The 18,772-nt window shown below is 50.3% G+C and overlaps 1 protein-coding gene across 1 annotated transcript; it reads left to right on the top strand.

The window, feature by feature from the left end:
* Positions 1 to 2,835: 2,835 nt before the first annotated feature.
* Dusp5 (dual specificity phosphatase 5) lies at positions 2,836 to 16,630 on the top strand. Its single transcript, XM_028875063.2, has 4 exons — positions 2,836 to 3,429; positions 7,652 to 7,800; positions 12,005 to 12,224; positions 15,120 to 16,630. The coding sequence occupies exons 1-4, from the start codon at positions 3,051 to 3,053 to the stop codon at positions 15,524 to 15,526; spliced, it is 1,155 nt and encodes a 384-aa protein (XP_028730896.1). The 5' UTR covers positions 2,836 to 3,050; the 3' UTR covers positions 15,527 to 16,630.
* Positions 16,631 to 18,772: the final 2,142 nt, after the last annotated feature.

The raw sequence follows: 18,772 nt of genomic DNA, 5'->3' as shown, positions 1-18,772 counted from the left end.
TGGATCTCACTCTGTAGACTAGGCTGGCCTCAAACTCACAGAGATCTGCCTGGGCGTGCGCCACCATCGCCCGGCTGATCCAGATGTCTTAATTCTTCCTAATTTTTAAGAATGGGACGAGTTTTCACTGAGTACGGTGGAAGAAGGTAAATGGGCAGTATGAAGAGCGGTACCTGCGGCTTAGGGCAATGGCCCCGTAGGGCAGGGTAACAGGACGTCTTCTTACATTAGGATGTGTAGCTTTGGGACACGTAATCCATGCCACTTGAAGGAGGGCAGTGCAGATTGGCTGGTGTGAATGCTAGGACCTTAGTGTGAGCCAACCTGAATTTAACTTCCGGTCGAGCAATCTCTGCTGGGCAAATCAGGGCAGCACCGAGCCTAAGTGAGTGAGGGTCTCGGGGCTCTAGGCTGCAGCTCTGTGGTGCCCTTCCAACCTGGCCTGGCTATCATCAAGACCTCCAAGGCAGCCTGCAGCTTTGTAGGGAGAAAGCACCACCCAAAATACGTTTTCATGGGCTGAGGAGATGGGGGGCGAAGGCTCAGAGCTGGAGTTTGTTCCCACATGTTGGAAGGAAAGGAAGGTTCCCTTGTATGTTGACCTCTGACCTCCACATATGAACCCTGACACACAAACAAACCAACGAAGTGAAGAAATAGAAGTGCAATAAAATACAAACAAAACCATGTATTTACGGAAGTCAGTGTTGGGTGGGGCTTGGAGGAGCCTAAAATCCTGGGAAGCTGGAAATGACAGCTTGATCTTCCATCCCGGTCAGGAAGTGTGGGGGGCAGGGACAGAACTGACCAATCAAATGATAAGTGAGACCCTGCCTCAACAACAAAAATGATAATAATAAATACAATTAACAAATCATAAAGTAAACAACATAAACAAAAATCAAGGAAAGGAAAGGAATCAAAGAGAAGAAAAAAAATAGGGTTCATGCCATCACTAGGGAGGCAAGGACAGGCAGGGAGTTTTCGATGCGCAGTACAAGACGTCTCCCTGTCCGAGCAAGCGCAGAAGGCCACTTCCTTAATTTCTCTCTTTTGAGTTTTTGCAGCAGTCATTTGAACACCTCCAGCACATAGCGTGCTGGGTTGCTTGGTATTTTGTGTGTTTGGTTGTCTTATTGTTTCCTTAATATCAAGTGGTTTCTTTCTATTCATTCTCAGAAGTTTGTCTTAGCTCTCATCTCTTGAGAAACTTTCTCTAGCCTCCACCCCCAGCCCACCCACCATGGGTGAAAAGACACAGACACCTAGAGGCCTGTGACTGGGCCAGGCCTCATGGGCTGCTGGAGAGAATCCTGCAGACAGTGATGTTACCAAGCACCTCACAGAGTCTGGCCCCTGTGGGGCTCCACGTTATCTGGGAGGCCCTGGAATGAAATGCTTGTGGGTGGAGACCGCTGATAATAGAGGCAGAACCCTCTGGAAGAAGAGCAGGGTATGGGGAGGCTGCAGCAGATAACCCCAGACAACAAAACCTATCTTATGACATCAGTGTGACCCCACCGTTAGGGTTAGGCCAGCATCTTTTGTTTGCTTGTCTATGTCACTTAGACTGGCCTTGATTTTGTGATACTTTTTTTCTCAGCCCCTCCAAATGCTGGCATCACAGGCCAGCCACTGTATACTCAGGACAGGGCTTTTGACTGAATACAGCTATGACCTGGAAACAATGCCAGCTATTACTGTTGTTGGGATTGATTGATTTGATCTCGGAAATTGATTTCTGCTTTCTCTTAAAAATCCCATCCCCTTATGTCAGTTGTAAATAAAACCCTCTCTAATGGACAGATGTTTTTTCATCAAAAGATAACAGTAAAATGGTTGGCAAAAGGGCTTGGAGGCAAAGATGCGTTTGCAGCCCACGTGTCCTGGTAGCTGACAGAGCGCTCAATAAATACTTGCAGAAGGGACGAATCACACCTAGCTTTCCGGGAATGGGGGCGGGCGGCATGACGCTCCAGAGAGAATGGCCGGGGTAGACAGCCTGGGATTATACTGATCCACCATAATCCCCCCAAATCCAGAAGCCACCTGGACAAGTTTACTGGTCTGAGCCCCTCTGTTGGATCCATGTGGATAGTGCTGCCACTGGGTTCAAGACAGGCTTCCCAGAACAGCTCCTAAATTGGTGTATTGTTCTTGTTTGTTTTTTGAAACATGGTCTCATTAGCGCTGGTGTTACATTCTTATCTATGGAGAGAGACAGAAGAGGGCTGTCAATTCTGAGACAGAATCCATTTGATTCTCCTGCCTTTCCTGTCTCACCCATTCACAATTTCCCCTTGGGATTCTGTTGTCTGTTTACTTTCAGGAACTTTTTATTAAGGAAAATTAAAACATGACAAAAGTGGAGAAACCGTGTTAGAAGCCTCCAGCGTTTAAGGTGACGACCTCGGCCCGTTTCAGATGCTATCTGCTTAGGACTGGAATCCGTTCGTTCGGGATTCACCCGGAGGCCCCAGGGGTACCACAGCGCGGCCCCCGGGTCGGGTGCTAACCGAATTTGCTTCCTCCTCTTCCCGCACTGCGTGGGTCACCTCGGCCTGGTGGCGTTCCTGACAACCCACCGGCAGTCCCGGGTGATGTGTGAGTGAGTCTCTGCGCGCTGGGCCCCCGAGAGAGGCAGCCGGCGCCCGCCACTTCCTCTTTCTCGCTCTGACTAAGACACCCTCCCTCCATCCCGCTCCTGGGGTGGAGGCGGGTGCCCGCACGCCCCGCCCAGGAGGCGTGGCCAACGCCGAGGGGCGGGGAAACACCCATATTTGGCCTTATATGGGCAGTCACGTCACAGGACGCGCACTCATTCACATAAAACGCTGCGCTGCCGGCGGAATCCCCGGCTTTCTGGGGCAGCGAGTGGCGGGGCCTGGTGCTGAGATCGCGGGGCGTGAAGAGCGTCGCGCGGCCCCTCGCGCCGGGCACCGTTTGCAAGGCCACAGCCCCGCGGGGTGGCCCGCTGGTCCTCGGCCGCCCGCACGCTGGCCCTGGGCAGCTGTGGGGCGCGCAGCGCCGGGCCGCTGGGTGGCAGCGGCATGAAGGTCACGTCGCTCGACGGGCGCCAGCTGCGCAAGATGCTCCGCAAGGAGGCAGAGGCGCGCTGCGTGGTGCTCGACTGCCGGCCCTACCTGGCCTTCGCCGCGTCCAGCGTGCGCGGCTCGCTCAACGTCAACCTCAACTCGGTGGTGCTGCGGCGGGCCCGGGGCGGCGCGGTGTCTGCGCGCTACGTGCTGCCCGACGAGGCGGCGCGCGCCCGGCTGCTGCAGGAGGGCGGCGGCGGCGTGGCGGCGGTGGTCGTGCTGGACCAAGGCAGCCGCCACTGGCAGAAGCTGCGGGAGGAGAGCGCCGCGCGCGTCGTGCTCACCTCGCTGCTGGCCTGCCTGCCCGCCGGCCCGCGGGTCTACTTCCTTAAAGGTGAGCTCGTCCGGGAGCAGAGGGGTCCCTTGCCACCCGCCCTCCTTCCCCTGCACCCTTGTGCCGGGACACCGGGGGGCCCCTGGGATCCCTCGCTGCGTAGGAACTCTGGACCGGAGAAAGTCACAACTTGAGGGAGTGTGCGCCCCGGGGTTTCGCGTGCGCTTGGGAGGTCCTTGCAAACGTCAGCGTCCGGGGCTTCCTTCTCCCCACCCGCCTTTCCTCGAAAGCGTCTGGCAACCTGTCTGTCCTCTGGGCTGGGTGGGCTGGGGAGGTGCTGCGGAGGGCGCGTGCTGGTCTGGCGCCGTTTGCAGACCCACGGGGGTCGGGATCTTTCTTAACAGATCTGGCGCGATCAAACAAGTCGAGACCCTCCCCCGGGAGAGTGGCGCCGCGGTGTCCCCTTTCTTCCCGCCTAGACAATTACAGTACGTTAGGCAGTGTCTTGGTGGGCCTCTTGCCTTTTTGACCCTGGCAAGTCCCTCCCCTTCCTCTCCCTTTATTGCTTTTTATTGTTTTCCTCCAGCCTCCTTCTCCCATCCTAGGCCTTTCTCAAGCTTAATTTGGAGCTGACAGCTTTCCCACCCCTTTCGTCCTCTCTTCCCCAGCAGGGGATTATCCCTGGGACTGCCACCTCAGAGATTGCCAACAGGGCAGCCGGGTTAGGAGAGGTGCTGCTGCAGGGGCTGTGAGATACGGAGGAGATTCTGTGGCCTTTGATTTTAGGCCTTCAAGGGCTGCCTCCAGGCCCGACCATTTCACCTGCTGCGGAGATAACTTTGGCTTCCGGTTGTGGGTGGGTGAATTACTCTCAAACCCCACATCATTGATTTCTGGGTCATTTCCTGTGACTGCTCTTGCTGTCTAACCTCAAAAGTGTGGGAACCCTGGCCTGGGTGCAGAGGTGAACTCGGATAGGGCCCCAGAATTCTTTTGACTGAACAACTTGTACAAGAACACGATGTGGTTCAGAATTCAGGTACAGTGAGCTGAGACCCTGTTTCAAAGCCATGCAACTTGGAATTTCACATACTGCAGGCTAGGAAGATTCCAGAGGCTTGTGAGTAGCTCCCTATCTACTAACACCTCTTGCTAACTGTCCCTTGTTGATCCCATTGGGAGATAACAGGAGTGGATGACAGCTGCAAAGTGTGGAGGTGGCCTTCTCTAAGCTCTGCAGAAGTCTCTCACTTTTAAAAAACAAAGTAACATATATCCAGGTGAAAATGAATAGCACAAAGTGTGTATAAGGAAATGTCTTACACCCTAAAACCTAGTTCCTCTGCCCAGAAACAGTACCAGTGATTTCTTGTCAGCCTTCAGATAATTCCTCTTACGGATAGATTTTAAACAAATGAAATCCATCTGTCTCTCAATTCTGCCTCTTACACCCAACTGGATCTTGGAGACATCCATGCTGCTTCATGATAGTGCCTGGTGATGAACACTAGGTTGCTCCCAGCCTGGCTGTGTGAAGGAGAGAGTAGATGTCCTTGTAAGGTGCTCTGGCATGGGCAGTCTCGTCTTTCATTCAAACCGTGTAAACTCCAAGATCAAAAGTGATGTGCATTTGGGATTTCAGTAGAAACCTGCTACCCTTATAACACTGCTGAAGTTCACACTGTTGCAGAGGAGAATTCCTTTATCTTACATAGCACATGTCCGAATGGGCATTTGGGGTTTGACCTGGTGGCATCCAGATGTTGGTACCAGGCCTTTTGCACTTCCCACAGTCTCGTCTCCCACTGAAATGAGGCGATGAAGACCAGTCGGGTAGCTGGTGCTTATTTATATACAGTGCTGTGTGCTGCCTCTACAGTGATGATTGAAAGTAGACTCACTCTGGAAAAGGTTGAAGCAGCCTTAGGAACTGCTAGCACTCTTGCAATTTGAGTGAGACACAAGTGAGACATCAGAGAAGAATGTTCTGTCTCCACACCTCCGATGGGAGTGGGTGGAGGGCAGAGACCTAATCTCCTGACCCCAGTTTGAAGAGGCAAGCCCTGTTTATCTGTCCTTCAGCTACACTGAGACACTTTGCCTGTTTCATTTTGTTAACTGGCAAGCAGTTCCCAGCCCTAACCAGCATCTCTCTCTGCCTTTCTGCCTGCCAGCTCTTAAATGGTCTATTTAAGGCCTAGAGATGAAGTGGCCTGAAGGCTTCTCTTCCCAAAGCCTCGTCCTCAAGTTTGGGAGTGCCTGGGCTATTCTTTCTCCAGATGCCCACAAACCTGTCACTTTTTGTTTCTTGGAACCCAAACTATTGAACCCAGACCTAGCCTTGTGATTTATTGACTAGGAAATGCAACCCCACCCCCTGCCCTCAAGGCTATGTGGGTTAGTGTAAATCTGTAACATTCCCTCTGCCTCCTTCAAGGGAAGGGGGGCTGCCTAGGGAAGCTAGGCCACCAAAGCCTTCACCTCTGCTCCCTTGTCCTTCTTCATGACAGAGAACATGACCATCTGTGGAGGACCAGAAGTTTCTCCCGGGGAGCCAGTGGGCTCTTTGTCTAGTGACCACAGGGGAGATTTGGGAGTACTAAATGGGGGCAGAGGCAGCGGCAGAAGCTGAGAGGAAGCCAGAATGACAAGATGACTCATTCTAGGAATTGGCTGCAGCTCCTGGGAGGGAGTTGAAGACTGCCATGCAATCCATTAACCATTTGCTGACTGCAGGAGTGAGCCCTCCACTGTTGGGCTATCTAGTACCAAAAGACAGAAGCCAAAGGAAGCTCTATGAAGGGCCCTTGTCCCAGGATGCTTACATAACTGATGATTTGACACCAAGTGAATCCTTGAGGCTAGTGAAAGACAGTTGGGTTTTCTGGAGGCTCTCAGATGCACCTCAGGTTGCTGGTTGTGAAACAGACAGTTCCTAAGCAAGAACGTGTCTACCTACAATGTCTTGGCTTTCTATGGGCCTCCAGGCCAGATTTACCGGTTCTTCCTCACTGATCCTGAGACCATTGATGTGGGTGCATTTCTGTTACCTGGTCATTTTTACCTTTTTTTTTTTTTTTTAGGAGGGTGAGTCTTGCTATATAGCCCGGGCTGGCCTTCAACTCATGACCCTCCTAATTCAGTCTCCAACTGCTAAGATTATAGGCATGTGCTACATTCTCAGCTCTAGAGGATCCCCTTTAACCTAAAGTGAACCTTCTGGAGGAACTGAAATGTAATACCAGCATCCTTACATGCCCAGAAGTGTGCATTCTTCCATTTGGTTTAGAATGTATTAACTTGATTTATGACTAAGTTGTACCTATAGAAGGGGTTGTCTGTGACCTTAGGACCTTAGGAGTGAGAAGGGGCATGCTTCTGTGAATGGGAGAGGATGCAGCTCTAATTTTACCTAGAGCAAATGGGCCAGGGAAAAAAACAGTTACGGAGTCTTCTTAGAAAGTAATGAAATTTTACATACTCACACCTTTGTTTTAGGTAAACAGGAAAAAAATTGCTTTTGTTTTCTGAGAGGATATGGTTAATATTTACCAGATGCCAGATAAGTGGCTTCTGACAGACACAAAAAGTTAGTCATTGTCCCTCATTGAGAGACATCTAAAAACTTTATCATTTCTTTATGTGTGTATGTGTGGGTGTATGTGTACCGTGTATGTACAGGAACCCAAGGAGGTCAGAATAAGGTGCTAGACCCCCGCCCCCAGAACTTGAATTACAGGTGTTGTGAGATGCCACGTAGATGCTGCAAACTGAACCCCAGGTTCTCTGCAAGAGCAGTAAGTGCTCTTAACTGCTGAGCTATCTATCTGTCTAGCCCCAAATGACAGAATTTTAGGGGTGTGTGCATGTGTGTATGTGTGTTGGGGGCGTGTATGTGAGTAAAGTCCATTTTTTTTTTTTAATTCTAAAACTGGTGGTTTTGTTCGGTTTTCTTGAAATCACATTTATTTACTTACGTTTTTATTGAGCATGCATGTGTTGGAGTGCACATGTGGAGGCCAGAGGATGACTTGCAGGAATTGATTCTTTCCCTGTGTTACATGGTTCTCGGGTGGAATCGGGTCATCAGGTGTGGTGGCAGGTGGCTTTGCCCACTGGGCCAGCTCAGTTGCTCTTGTTGGTTTTTCAGTTCTCAGAAGTTGTTACTTCAGCAGGCTTGTGTTGCGTTAACTGTCACACAGTCGGGGTGGACGTTTTCTGACAGTCCGAGAGCCCACTGCCGTTTCCTGTCTCACCTCTGTTTGTTCATTTCTTTTTGAAGGGGGATATGAGACTTTCTACTCACAATATCCTGAGTGCTGTGTGGATGTGAAGCCCGTTTCCCAAGAGAAGATCGAAAGTGAGAGAGGCCTCCTCAGCCAGTGTGGAAAGCCGGTTCTCAGTGTCACCCTCAGACCAGCCTATGACCAGGTATGTGGGTCCCCGCTCCTGCCTTTGTGCCTCCTCAGCACCCTGACTCAGCTTGGGTCTTTGGGACACTATTCTTCAGAGCGCTGCCGTGGCTTGCCCTCGGGTCCCACCGCAGAGTTAGTGGGCAGTCTTCCAGCACACACACAGCTAACTAGGGTCCGGGGCCACAGGATGCTGGGCAGCTTCTGGAGAAAAGAGGAAGTGAGAGGGGAACATTGTTATTAGCTGCCGTGGGCAGTTCAGGGAAACTTGCACATACTGGTTTAGCTTTCCCTGAAGACATTCAGAGCTGACTTTCAGGCTTCCTGTGTTGTTTGTTTGTTTGTTTGTGGCTGTTGTTTTATTTGATGTGTGTGACTGTTGCCTGCATGTATGTGTGTGCACCACGTGCATGCCTGCAAGGTCAGAAACTAGACATCCAGCATGTATGTATGTATGTGCACCACGTGCATGCCTGCAGAGGTCGGAAACTAGACATCCAGAGGGTTAGGAGCTGCCATGTGGTGCTGGGAATGAAGAACAAATGCCCTTAGCTGCCGGGCCATCTCTCCAGCCCCATTCTCTCTTGTTTTTTTGGGATAGGCTTGCTATGTAGCCCAGGGTAGCCTTGATTTAGGATCCTCCTCCCTGAACCTCCCAAAGGCTGTGGTTGTAGGCTTGTACCCCATCCTTGGCTGTCTCCTGAAGGTTTCTGGTATTATTTTCATTGATTCTGGCAACAGAGGGAATGGAGATACGAGAAGGCTAGATGTTTCTGTAAGCATATGAGTTTTTTGTTTGGTTGTTGTTGTTGTTGTTTTTCCTTTAAAAAAAAAAGGCATACTTTGCACAACTCACTAACAGTTAGGAGGCTGGGTACCTATAAAATGATGAGGGAGTATGGGGAAAAAGCAGGCAAACGTCCAGGCCTGACAGAAAGCAGAGTTCAGACCCAGCCTTGCCGTCTCACAGAGGGCAAGGTACTTCTCATTGGCCAGTGGGATGGATGTCTGATCATGTCACCCTGGCCGCTGGTCCACAACAGCCCCAGGCTTAGGCAGCCACTCTTCAATTCCCAGCTCTGGTTCCTCCTAGAACCTTCTGGTTTTTTGTTTGTTTGTTTGTTTGTTTTGGTTTTTTCGAGACAGGGTTTCTCTGTGTAGCTTTTGCGCCTTTCCTGGATCTAGCTCTGTAGACCAGGCTGGCCTTGAACTCACAGAGATCCACCTGCCTCTGCCTCCCGAGTGCTAGGATTAAAGGCGTGTACCACCACCGCCCGGCAAACCTTCTGTTTTCCCTTTGGCCTACACATCTGACTTGGAAGCAATTTTTCAGTCTTTCCCTCAAAATGAAGAACATAGCAAAGCCTAATAAAGAGCCTTCTAGATATAACTGGAAATGCAAGCTCCCTGCCCTGGGCAAAACTCAACCCCTGGAGACAGAGTTCTAAATACAAACAGGTGGCCTTGCTTCTAATGGGGTTCATGGTCATTGGAAGCCTCTTAACCTGGCCAGATGCCAGAGTCATGGGTTCTATTTGTTTTCTTTCAAAAACAATCAGCATGTGGCATGAGCCTACAGCCACAGCCTGTGTCTAAGCTGGACGTGTGTGTGTGTGTGTGTGTGTGTGTGTGTGTGTGTGTGTGTGTGTGTGTGTTGGGATTGTGTCTGGCCCCTTTCTCAGAAAGTGAAAGAGAAGTAGGAATTGGCAGCAGGTTGTGAAAGCTCTGCATCCCTTTGGCCCACTGAGGGTGGGGTGCTCTGATGTGTCTTCAGCACGCACCTGGGGATCCCCATACACTGAGAGAGGCTGAGTGAAGCTGTCATAGCCTCTGAGTTTTCTGGCAGCTTTGGTGTCTTCCTCTGGAATTGAACAGAAGATTCGGGAAAGGAGAGAAATAGGATTTCAGAGGTGTGATGGGCCAAGCTGCAGGGGAAGTTGGATGGCATCCCAGGCTGGTGTATCAGCATTTTCCAGGCACTCTGAGGTTTTAGGCAGTGTCCAGCCTGCTTCTCTGAAGGGGTGACTGACATTGGTGCCATGGGGCAAGGGGGGTGGGGTGGGGCTGTAGCCGACCAAAGGTAGGATGGCATTAGACTTGAGCCTCTGACCTCTTTCTCAGGAAGGGTCTACCATCTCTACCGTTTTTTTCTAGTTTCTAACCAGTAAGGAGCTTGGGCTGGGCTGGGTACAGGGGACAATCTGCCCTCCGGCCAAGACCAGGCCTGTTGGGATTGCTGTCAGGATCCGCCCCGTGTCTTCCCCAGGGAGAGAAACTGGGTTCTATTTACTCGTTTTCAGCTGGATGAAGGTGGCAGCTGCATATATACAAGTTGATGATCCAGCCGGTATTCCTTTCTGTCTTACCAATTATCCCAAGAGGATAGAAATTATCACCAGTTCTCATTCAGGGCGTAGAGAAGCTGCCCGAGCTCCTCTCAGTGAGAAGCGAGGACTCCGCCCAGAGCTCTTATTCCTAGAGAATTTCTAGAGAAATACAAGAAGGAAAGTATTTTCTTCCCATTTTTACCTGAAATACTGAAATCTAAGCCGGGTACACACCCATAATACCAGCACTCTGTCAGGATAAGGCACCAGGATTGCCGTAAATTCAAAGACAGCCCGAGCTACACAGTGAGTGCCATCCAGGCCAGCCTGGCACGTGCAGAGACCATGGGTCAGGAAGGGGTACAACAGAATTAGCCGTTTTCTCATACTGAGCTGCAAAACAAGACTCGGGGAGACCTGCCACTCACGCTGAGTGACAGGTTTCAGTCCCAGCTCTCCCTCTGACTGTCTCGGACACTCTTTCATCCCATCGGAGCCTCAAGTAACTGGAAAATGGCATTGTTACTATCTTACAGGTCTGTTTAAAGATTAGAATATAGGTATCTCAAGCTCTGGAAATTGTAGGTGCTAATAAAAATGCTGGTTGTAGATCTGTAACTCAGTTGGTAGAGTGCTTGCCTACCAAACACTGAACTCCTGGGTTCAGTCTCTAGTACCACATAAACTGGGTATGGAGGTACATGCCTTTAATGCCAGCATTTGGGAGACAGAGGCAGGAATATCAAAATACACCCTGTGCCCAGCCCAGCTATGTGTAGTTTGAGGCCAGCCTGAGCTACGTGGGATCCCATCTCAAAAAGTGTGTGTGTGTGTGTGTGTGTGTGTGTGTGTGTGTGTGTGTGTGTGTTCGTGTTCCTATGCTGGTTACTATTAACCTTACATAAGTTCTCTGCTACTTCCTTCTATGTAGTTAAATTGGCTTTTGCTTAAACACCTTGAGTGCTGGGTGGGTTGAGACATGCCTGCTGCTGACCCCCCACCCTCATCTCTTGGTCCCTTACCTTTTTCCTTACTATGGGTCTGACTAAGAATTTCCATTCTACCCCTTTTCTGGGGCAGGAAATGGGGGACTCCAACAGTCTGTGGCCTTCGCTTGGCACCTTAGAACCCTGTAAATGTGCAGATTACTACATCTGTCTAGCCCAGAGCTCCATTTCAGTTTCACTTAGGGGGCAGGTGCTCTTTGGCCCCGCCTTTGTAGGGAACTTCCGCTAGAAGCCTGCGGTGTGGGTGATGACCTCAGCCTCCAAGTCCTACACTCCATGTGAAGGTCGGGCTGGGGAAGCCCCTCTGCTGTGGTCTAACAGCTTTTCTGAGTCTAGATTCTGAGTAGGTAGATTCTAAGAAACATACTTTTTTTTTTTTTGCGGAGGTGGGGGGGGTGGTACTTCTACCGTCCCTAAAATGTAGATCAGCAGTGTGTCAGGGTTTATGCAGCACGTGATATAAAACGCTGTAAAAGAGGAGACGCTGTCAGACTCTTTTCCACGTTAGCTGTGGATTAGGAGGCTGCCCAGCAGGGACAGTGCCTTTCCCTGGTTGTCTCGGGGGAGTTCGAACTTAAACAAGAGCCCTTTCAGTTCTGACCACTTCCCACCTGGGAAGGGCTGTTAGGACTTCTAACCTCCTCGATCGTGCAACAAATGCGACTGTGGTCCCTGTGAGTTTGGCTGTCACAGAGTCTCGAGGGTTTGCTGGGATGGAGGTCCACCCACACTCTTGCCTGAGTTGTCCTGGCTCTGAACTCTCTACCTGGGAACCAGAAAGAGAACCTCCCACCTTAGGACACAAATAGGTCAGGTTTGTTGTTTTTTCTTCCCCCAAATGAGCAAGCTAATCCAATATTTCCTGGTTGTCCTTTGTTCCTGCTTCTAGGGCGGCCCCGTTGAAATCCTTCCCTTCCTCTACCTTGGAAGTGCCTACCATGCATCCAAGTGCGAGTTCCTCGCCAACCTGCACATCACAGCCCTGCTGAATGTTTCCCGCCGGGCCTCCGAGGCCTGCACCACCCACCTACACTACAAATGGATCCCTGTGGAGGACAGCCACACTGCTGACATTAGCTCCCACTTTCAAGAAGCAATAGAGTTTATCGGTAGGTTCAGCCACCCCTCTCCGTTGTTTGGGAATCCCCGTGGAGTGGAATATATATTCTTATCTTTTGATACCTTGGTATGGTTACCTTCTTGGAGAGAAAGGAATCTGTTTTTGAAAACGGCAACTTCTGTAGCTCTGGGTGGCCTCAAATTTGCTACGCAATCAAGAATGACTTTGAAGCCCTGATCTTCTTCCACCTTCCAGCTGGTGGGATCAGGAACCAACCACTGTACCAGAAAAGTGTCCTGTGTATGCAGCCCAAAGAGTTGGGACCAAGAACAGGAGCTTTAGCCATCACAAAGGCAAGGGGAGGACTGAGTTACTATTATTAAGAGTTGTTGTTTCCGAGATAAATGAATTAATGTCACTGTGTGGCGGCGCTTTGCTGCTCTGGTTATTGTTTGGACCCGTCGGGAGCAGAGTGCATCCGTGTGTGCTGTTCCGCAGGAGGAAAGCAGGGGGACGAGCCTCCTTCTACGTAGGTTAGGCTATTTTTAAAGCAAACAGAAGGCTGGAGGGAGCGCTCCTTACGCACCAAGCCTCCAGGGCCCGGCAGCTTTGCACAGTTCTGGCAAACGGCTTTGGAGGCAATTTATTTTGCATTTTCAGCTAACTCTGGATTACAAAGATAGCGCTGGACTCCAGCCCTGCGCCCTGTGCGCAGGAAACTTGGCATCTTTTGCATCCCTGCAGCCTTGTGAGGCAGCTGTCATGTTCCATCGTACAAGCCTGAGGACTGACCCTCAGCCTCTAGTCCCTCCGCCCGGAGAGAGCCTGGGCCCTCGGGTGTTTTGTTACTCAGTGTTGCCTTGGTTGCCCTCACATTCTGGATCTCTTTCCCCCATTGTGTTTAGCCTGACTTTTCTGTTTCGAATGTACAAATACTCTCATGATCCTGGCCTCTTCCTTCTTTCTCTTTAGCATGCGTAGTTGTTGGGATTGAGACATCATTTTCCTGTCTTGTTAAAGGCAGGTGTTAGGCACAAGGGAGATTACTTGACGCAGGCAGCAATTAAAGCCCCTCAGCCACGTGGAAGGGCCTGCTCACCACACAGAGTCTGTCCTAAGGAGTCTTGACAAACCAGAGGCACAGGCTGCGGCTTTCCTGTCACCCGAGTCACTGGGCTGAGAATCAGCCAAGGGGGTGGGTTCTAGGTGGGAACGCATGACTTTTCATGCCCTTGGGAGGGCTCTGCCCTTCTCAGCCTGTTACTTAATTACCTGGATAGCTGTAGAGTGAGGTCATGCAACCTGCTCCTGTCCAGTTCTGGGAAACCTCCCTCCACATCCTGTGTGTATGTTGTGTCTGTTTGTGGACACAGTCCCACAGTCCCGTTTCAAAAGCACCTGATGTTTTTTAAACCCAGACACAAGCCCTGCTAATAAGCACTGACCCTTCTTTCTAAGGGAGGAGGATGCTGTGGGTGGCAAGAGCCTAAGGTTTGGAGAGAGTTCCTGAAACAGTGCATTCCATATCCTTTCAGGGTTTGAATGTGCCAGTGGCCCACTAAATGCTCACAGCCAGTGGAGGAGCCAGGGAAAACTCTGTAATTGCCCTCAACCCCATTATCCCAAGGACTGGGGGGGGGCAGTCTCTCCTTTGAACTGACTTATAGGGACTCTTGTTGGGGGCCGGCTCTTTATTATTCCTTTTGGATTGATGAGTCTCAGTACCTCCAGTGAGCTCCTCTGGGCATGCTCTGGAGTTTCGTCGTTCAGATTGGAAATCTCAACGGTTCCTCCCTGACCCCTTAGAAATTTGATCTTGTAAACATAGAGTCGTTCTCAGACTTCTTGAACTTTAAGCACATGGTGGAAGGTGGTAAGAGGAGTAACATTTTCCCTTCACTTTTTTTTTTTTTTAAATACTATGGTCTTACACAGTACCAGTTATAGCTACATCTAACTTCCTGTGAAGTAATTACTTCTTCACTATCAAGAGGGAATTGAGGAGACCTTTTGGGTGATTTTGATTTGATATGTGTTCACCTATATTCTTTCCTATTTTTAGCAGTTGTTTTGCTGGAAAGAGTAGAGCAGGGACAAAGGGACTCTACACACACACACACACACACACACACACACACACACTCACTCTGTCATAGTAAGCAGAAGAATGCTAACTGATGGTGGGAACTTTACAGCAGTGACTCCCATTGTTGAGCAAGATGGAGTTTGCAAAAGCCATTTATGTCCTCCATCTAGTAAGCGTCACTTAGCCAGGACTATAATTAGTGGCCGGGCACTGTTTGTTGTGTGTTTGGTGATGAGAACCCTGGAACCTCACCAAGCATCCCGCCCTGTCACAGCAAGACAGTGTGCTCAGGGAATCCAGCAGACCTCTTCCAGGATAGGGCTTATGTCCTCACCATTAGTATCAGAACTGGAGAGGCTAAGTTGTTTTTCCAGGTCGATCTTTGAGCCTCCAACACTCAGGAAATTACATATTACCCCATAAAGAATACATATAATTTTGATGATTTTCCAGTGCCCCTTTGAATCTGATCTAGAACACAGGTTAAGATGCTGTCTCTAGACAGGACGTTTTCAGGTCTGTCACTTCCAGAAAGGATCTGTGCAATTGTCCTGGGAAACAGTTTCACAGATAAAAGTCCTACATGGGGACATATGTCATTGGAATTTTAAACTCTATTACAGAGTCTCATTGCGTAGCCCAAGCTGGCCTTGAACTTGTGGTCCTCCCATTCATCTCTCAGATGTTGGGATTATAGACTATGGATATAAACCATTGCTCAGCTTGAGGACCATGGCCCTTGCACGTGCACAGTGGAGGACCACTAGGTCACGGAGGTTGTCCTGCGTGTGCCCTGCATTTGGTACTGCCTTTAGATTCGAGTTCTGACCTACTGCCTTTCTCTGTGCTTCGTTCCAGACTGTGTCAAGGAAGAAGGAGGCAAGGTCCTCGTCCACTGTGAGGCTGGGGTCTCCCGGTCGCCCACCATCTGCATGGCGTACCTCATGAAGACCAAGCAGTTCCGCCTGAAGGAGGCCTTCGACTACGTCAAGCAGAGGAGGAGCGTGATCTCTCCCAACTTTGGCTTCATGGGACAGCTTCTTCAGTATGAGTCTGAGATCTTGCCTTCCACACCCACGCCCCAGCCTCCGTCCTGCCAAGGGGAGGCAGCCAGCTCCTCCCTTATAGACCACTTACAGACACTGAGCCCTGAAATGCAGGGTGCCTACTGCACATTTCCTACCTCAGTGCTGGCGCCAGCGCCCACCCACTCCACAGTCGCAGAGCTCCACAGGAGCTCTGTGGCCACAGCCACATCCTGCTGAGACTGGGATTGGCTCCCAGTGAATCTCCAAGAGCAACTGTGATTTTTGTTTTTTTAAACTCGTGGACATTTCAAACCCGTGCAATACTGAAGACCTCTCTCTGTCCCGCTGCCCCAGTGAGATGGTGACGGTCACCAGGCTTGCAGGTGCACTTCAGACCGACCCCGAGGACAGCGTCTCGGGACCGTAGGAAGGCCAAGCCATGACTGCGGCACAGCCCGTGCTGACTACTGTACTTCCAGAACCCTGCCCACTCAGGACCTCCCCATCCCTGCACCTCAAGAAGTTCGCCTTTTCATTTCAAGCATAAGGCAATAAATAACCCGCAGCAAAGTGGGAGCGATACGCCACTGGACTGGGGAGAAGGCAGAGACAAGCCAGTTCATTTCGAAAGGAAGCACAATTTTCACTCTGTTTTTTGAACGTTGGCAAACTGTCTGTCTCTGTCGCTTCAGGGAATAAAGCTGGCCACCACCCAGTCAGAAAAGTTACCCCAGCTAGATCTGTCAAGGCAGAAGTACCTGCCAATCTGAACCCAGAAGTGTTTCTGAGATTCTGTCTTGGGTCCCATGAAAGCTATTGGCTGAAGGAGAAGATGCTGAGCCATCAGGGTTTCCTTCTCACCAAGGGTTCCTCCGTGACCTTGGACTCTGGCATGATTTTTATGCATACTTGAACCTGTCCCATTGTATCTCTCTTTCAAGCAACTCTGGTATCATTCAAAGAGTTTTTGGACCCTAGACCAAAAATCACCCCTTTGAGGAGGTAGCAGGAAGCACCCCGAGAAAAGGGCGTGCACTGTGTTCTGGGTCAGTGGTGGTGACAGCCCTTACTCAGCTTAGTGTCCTTCTGTGTGCCGACTTGTTGTCCACTGTGACACTCGTTCCCCTCCCTGCCCCTGAGGGGGGTTGTCTTCAAGCTACTGATTCTGGGATTTGCATCTTTTGCAATGTGGTACTACTTATGTTCGTAGATAGGTTATTTCTCCAGGGGAAAGGCAATAAGTCCCACAAACCCCATGTGAATGTGAAGAAAAGCAGTATGTTGCTGGTTGTTGTTTTTTTTTACATAGTGCAAAATAAAAATAACATAAAATAAAAAGTACTTGTTCCTGTTAGTGATGACTTGGGATAGGAGAGAGTACTTTTGAGCAGGGACTTAAGTGTGCCTTACTGTTTTCTGTGTTTATTTTTAAATTTTTGTTTTATATGTTTTGCCTCTATACCACGTGCACACCTGGTACCTGCAGAGGCCAGCAGAGGGCGTCGCATTCCCTAGAACTGGAGGTAGAGATGGTTGTGAACTGCCATGTGGGTACTGGAAATCAAACCCAGGTCCTCTGGAAGAGCAGCCAGTGTGCACCTAACTGTTTGAGCATCTCTCCAGCTCCATTTTATCCAAATGAATAGTAGGGTGAGGTATGGTGGATGTGAAACACTATGTTTGCTCTTGAGTCTGATTTTAGCAAGGACGTAGACTGTTGCTAGAAAAGCCCTCAAGGTAGCTGGACCTCCCACCTTGGCTCTCTCTTTAACAGCCTGCTTTAACTTTTGGTTCCTCAGCCCTGAAGTGGACTGAAAGGAGCTAGATGCTCTGCAAAGTTCCTAGAAATGCACAGCCCTTTTTTTCCAGAAAACCCAAATGCCAGGCTTGTGGCCAGCCTCCCTCTGCCCTGCCTGGCACATGGTAGACTCAGGAAAGGCTGTCTAGAGATAGTTGAGGGTTAAAGGTTCCCCTTAATGGCCTGCCCCCCTCTTTTTACCCTTATAACTAATTCTTCCAGATAACTCCCTCTGGAGTTCCTAGGTACATCCCTCTGAGTGGGTTTCAATCCAAGTGAAGCTCAACATGCCTCCTGAGTAATTTCCTGTGCATAAGTGGAGGAAGGAAAAAGCAGAATCAACTGCGGGGCTGGTGCGGACTAAGTTGCAGAGTCAGGGCATGGTCCCTAACTCGGGCCAACAGGAATGACTGGCTTTTATGCCATCCCACTCAGCTGATGCTGCCAGCCAAACCTCGCACTTAGAAGGGCCCAAAGAGCTCTCCAGCTACCCCAATGTGCACTTTGCTGGCAATAGCAAGACAGCAGCAGAGTAGCCCAGTTTTCTCCAAACACAGCATCCAAAGACTGCATGAGACCTTGCTGTCTTCCTTTCCTTTCCCCAAATCAAGGTCCACGGGCTCCTGAGAAAGCCCACAGATGGGAAGGCCACCCAGACCAAGAAGACCCAATCACTTTGAGTCACTCCCTTACCATATCCAAGTAAGTCTTCCTCTGTGTAGAGCAATGGACAGGGAGGAAGAAGTCCTCACCTCCCACTAACTACTGCTTTGAAGCTAATCTGCAACCAGACTGAGGCTTGGCTTTGCCTGATTCATGACCCCCTCAAGTCCCACATCCCTTAAGCCTCTGCTGAGCCCTGGAGTATCCCCTGGAAGCACTGTGCAGTTTGGTCCAGGTGCCGAGTGGCTAGAGGACGTTGTAGGGACAGCTGGGACTAGGAAGCCAGCTGCAGGCTGGACTGCTGTGCTAAGCCGCAGCCCACTCGCTGTCACTTGCTTTATTGCGTTAAAGTCTGCCTCTAAAGGGTGAGTAAGTCCTCTAAACCAGGCATATGAGGATTGCTCATAAGCCCCGTGAGTCATGGTGGGGCAGAGGGGGGCAGGCCAAGTGAAGCCCCACAGCTGGTAGGTGCGGGGACTGTCACTCCGCTTGCTAGTCTCTGTTAATCACACCTCCATTTCTGCCCGATCAACCTCACACTGGTGTCCAGCACCAGTGGAGAATTCAAGCTAGTGTTATTGCCACTTAAACTCCAGGGTTTGAGGAACCACGCTCCGTCGGTCTCCAGCATTGTCTTAAGTGAAGACGCATCCCAGTCTGAGAGGATAGGACGTTAATTTCCCAACTACATGTATGCACAAACCTCTCATGTTCACCCGAATTTCTGAGCTGGGTGTTACAGGAGGGCGGGGTTACACAAGTACCCAGAGTGTGTCTGGAGCCCTATGCATCCATGGCAAGGACCCTAAGGAAATGTCTCCCCAACTTCAACAGCCTGAACAGTGGTACCTGTCTGAACTTTATCTTCTGAGCATCCTGAAACTCATGACTGCCCGTCTCTCTCTCAGGCTATGTGGTAGTTCAGAACTAAGCTTTTAACCTACAGGAAACAATGACAAGCTCTGCTTTTAGTTCAGTCTTTCATTTTTGTTTTGTGACAGAATGTGCTATGTAGCCCAGAC

The sequence above is a fragment of the Peromyscus leucopus genome, chromosome 1, assembly GCF_004664715.2.
Source record: "Peromyscus leucopus breed LL Stock chromosome 1, UCI_PerLeu_2.1, whole genome shotgun sequence".
NCBI classification, from domain to species: Eukaryota; Metazoa; Chordata; class Mammalia; order Rodentia; family Cricetidae; genus Peromyscus; species Peromyscus leucopus.
This window is presented reverse-complemented; position numbering and strand designations above follow the sequence as displayed.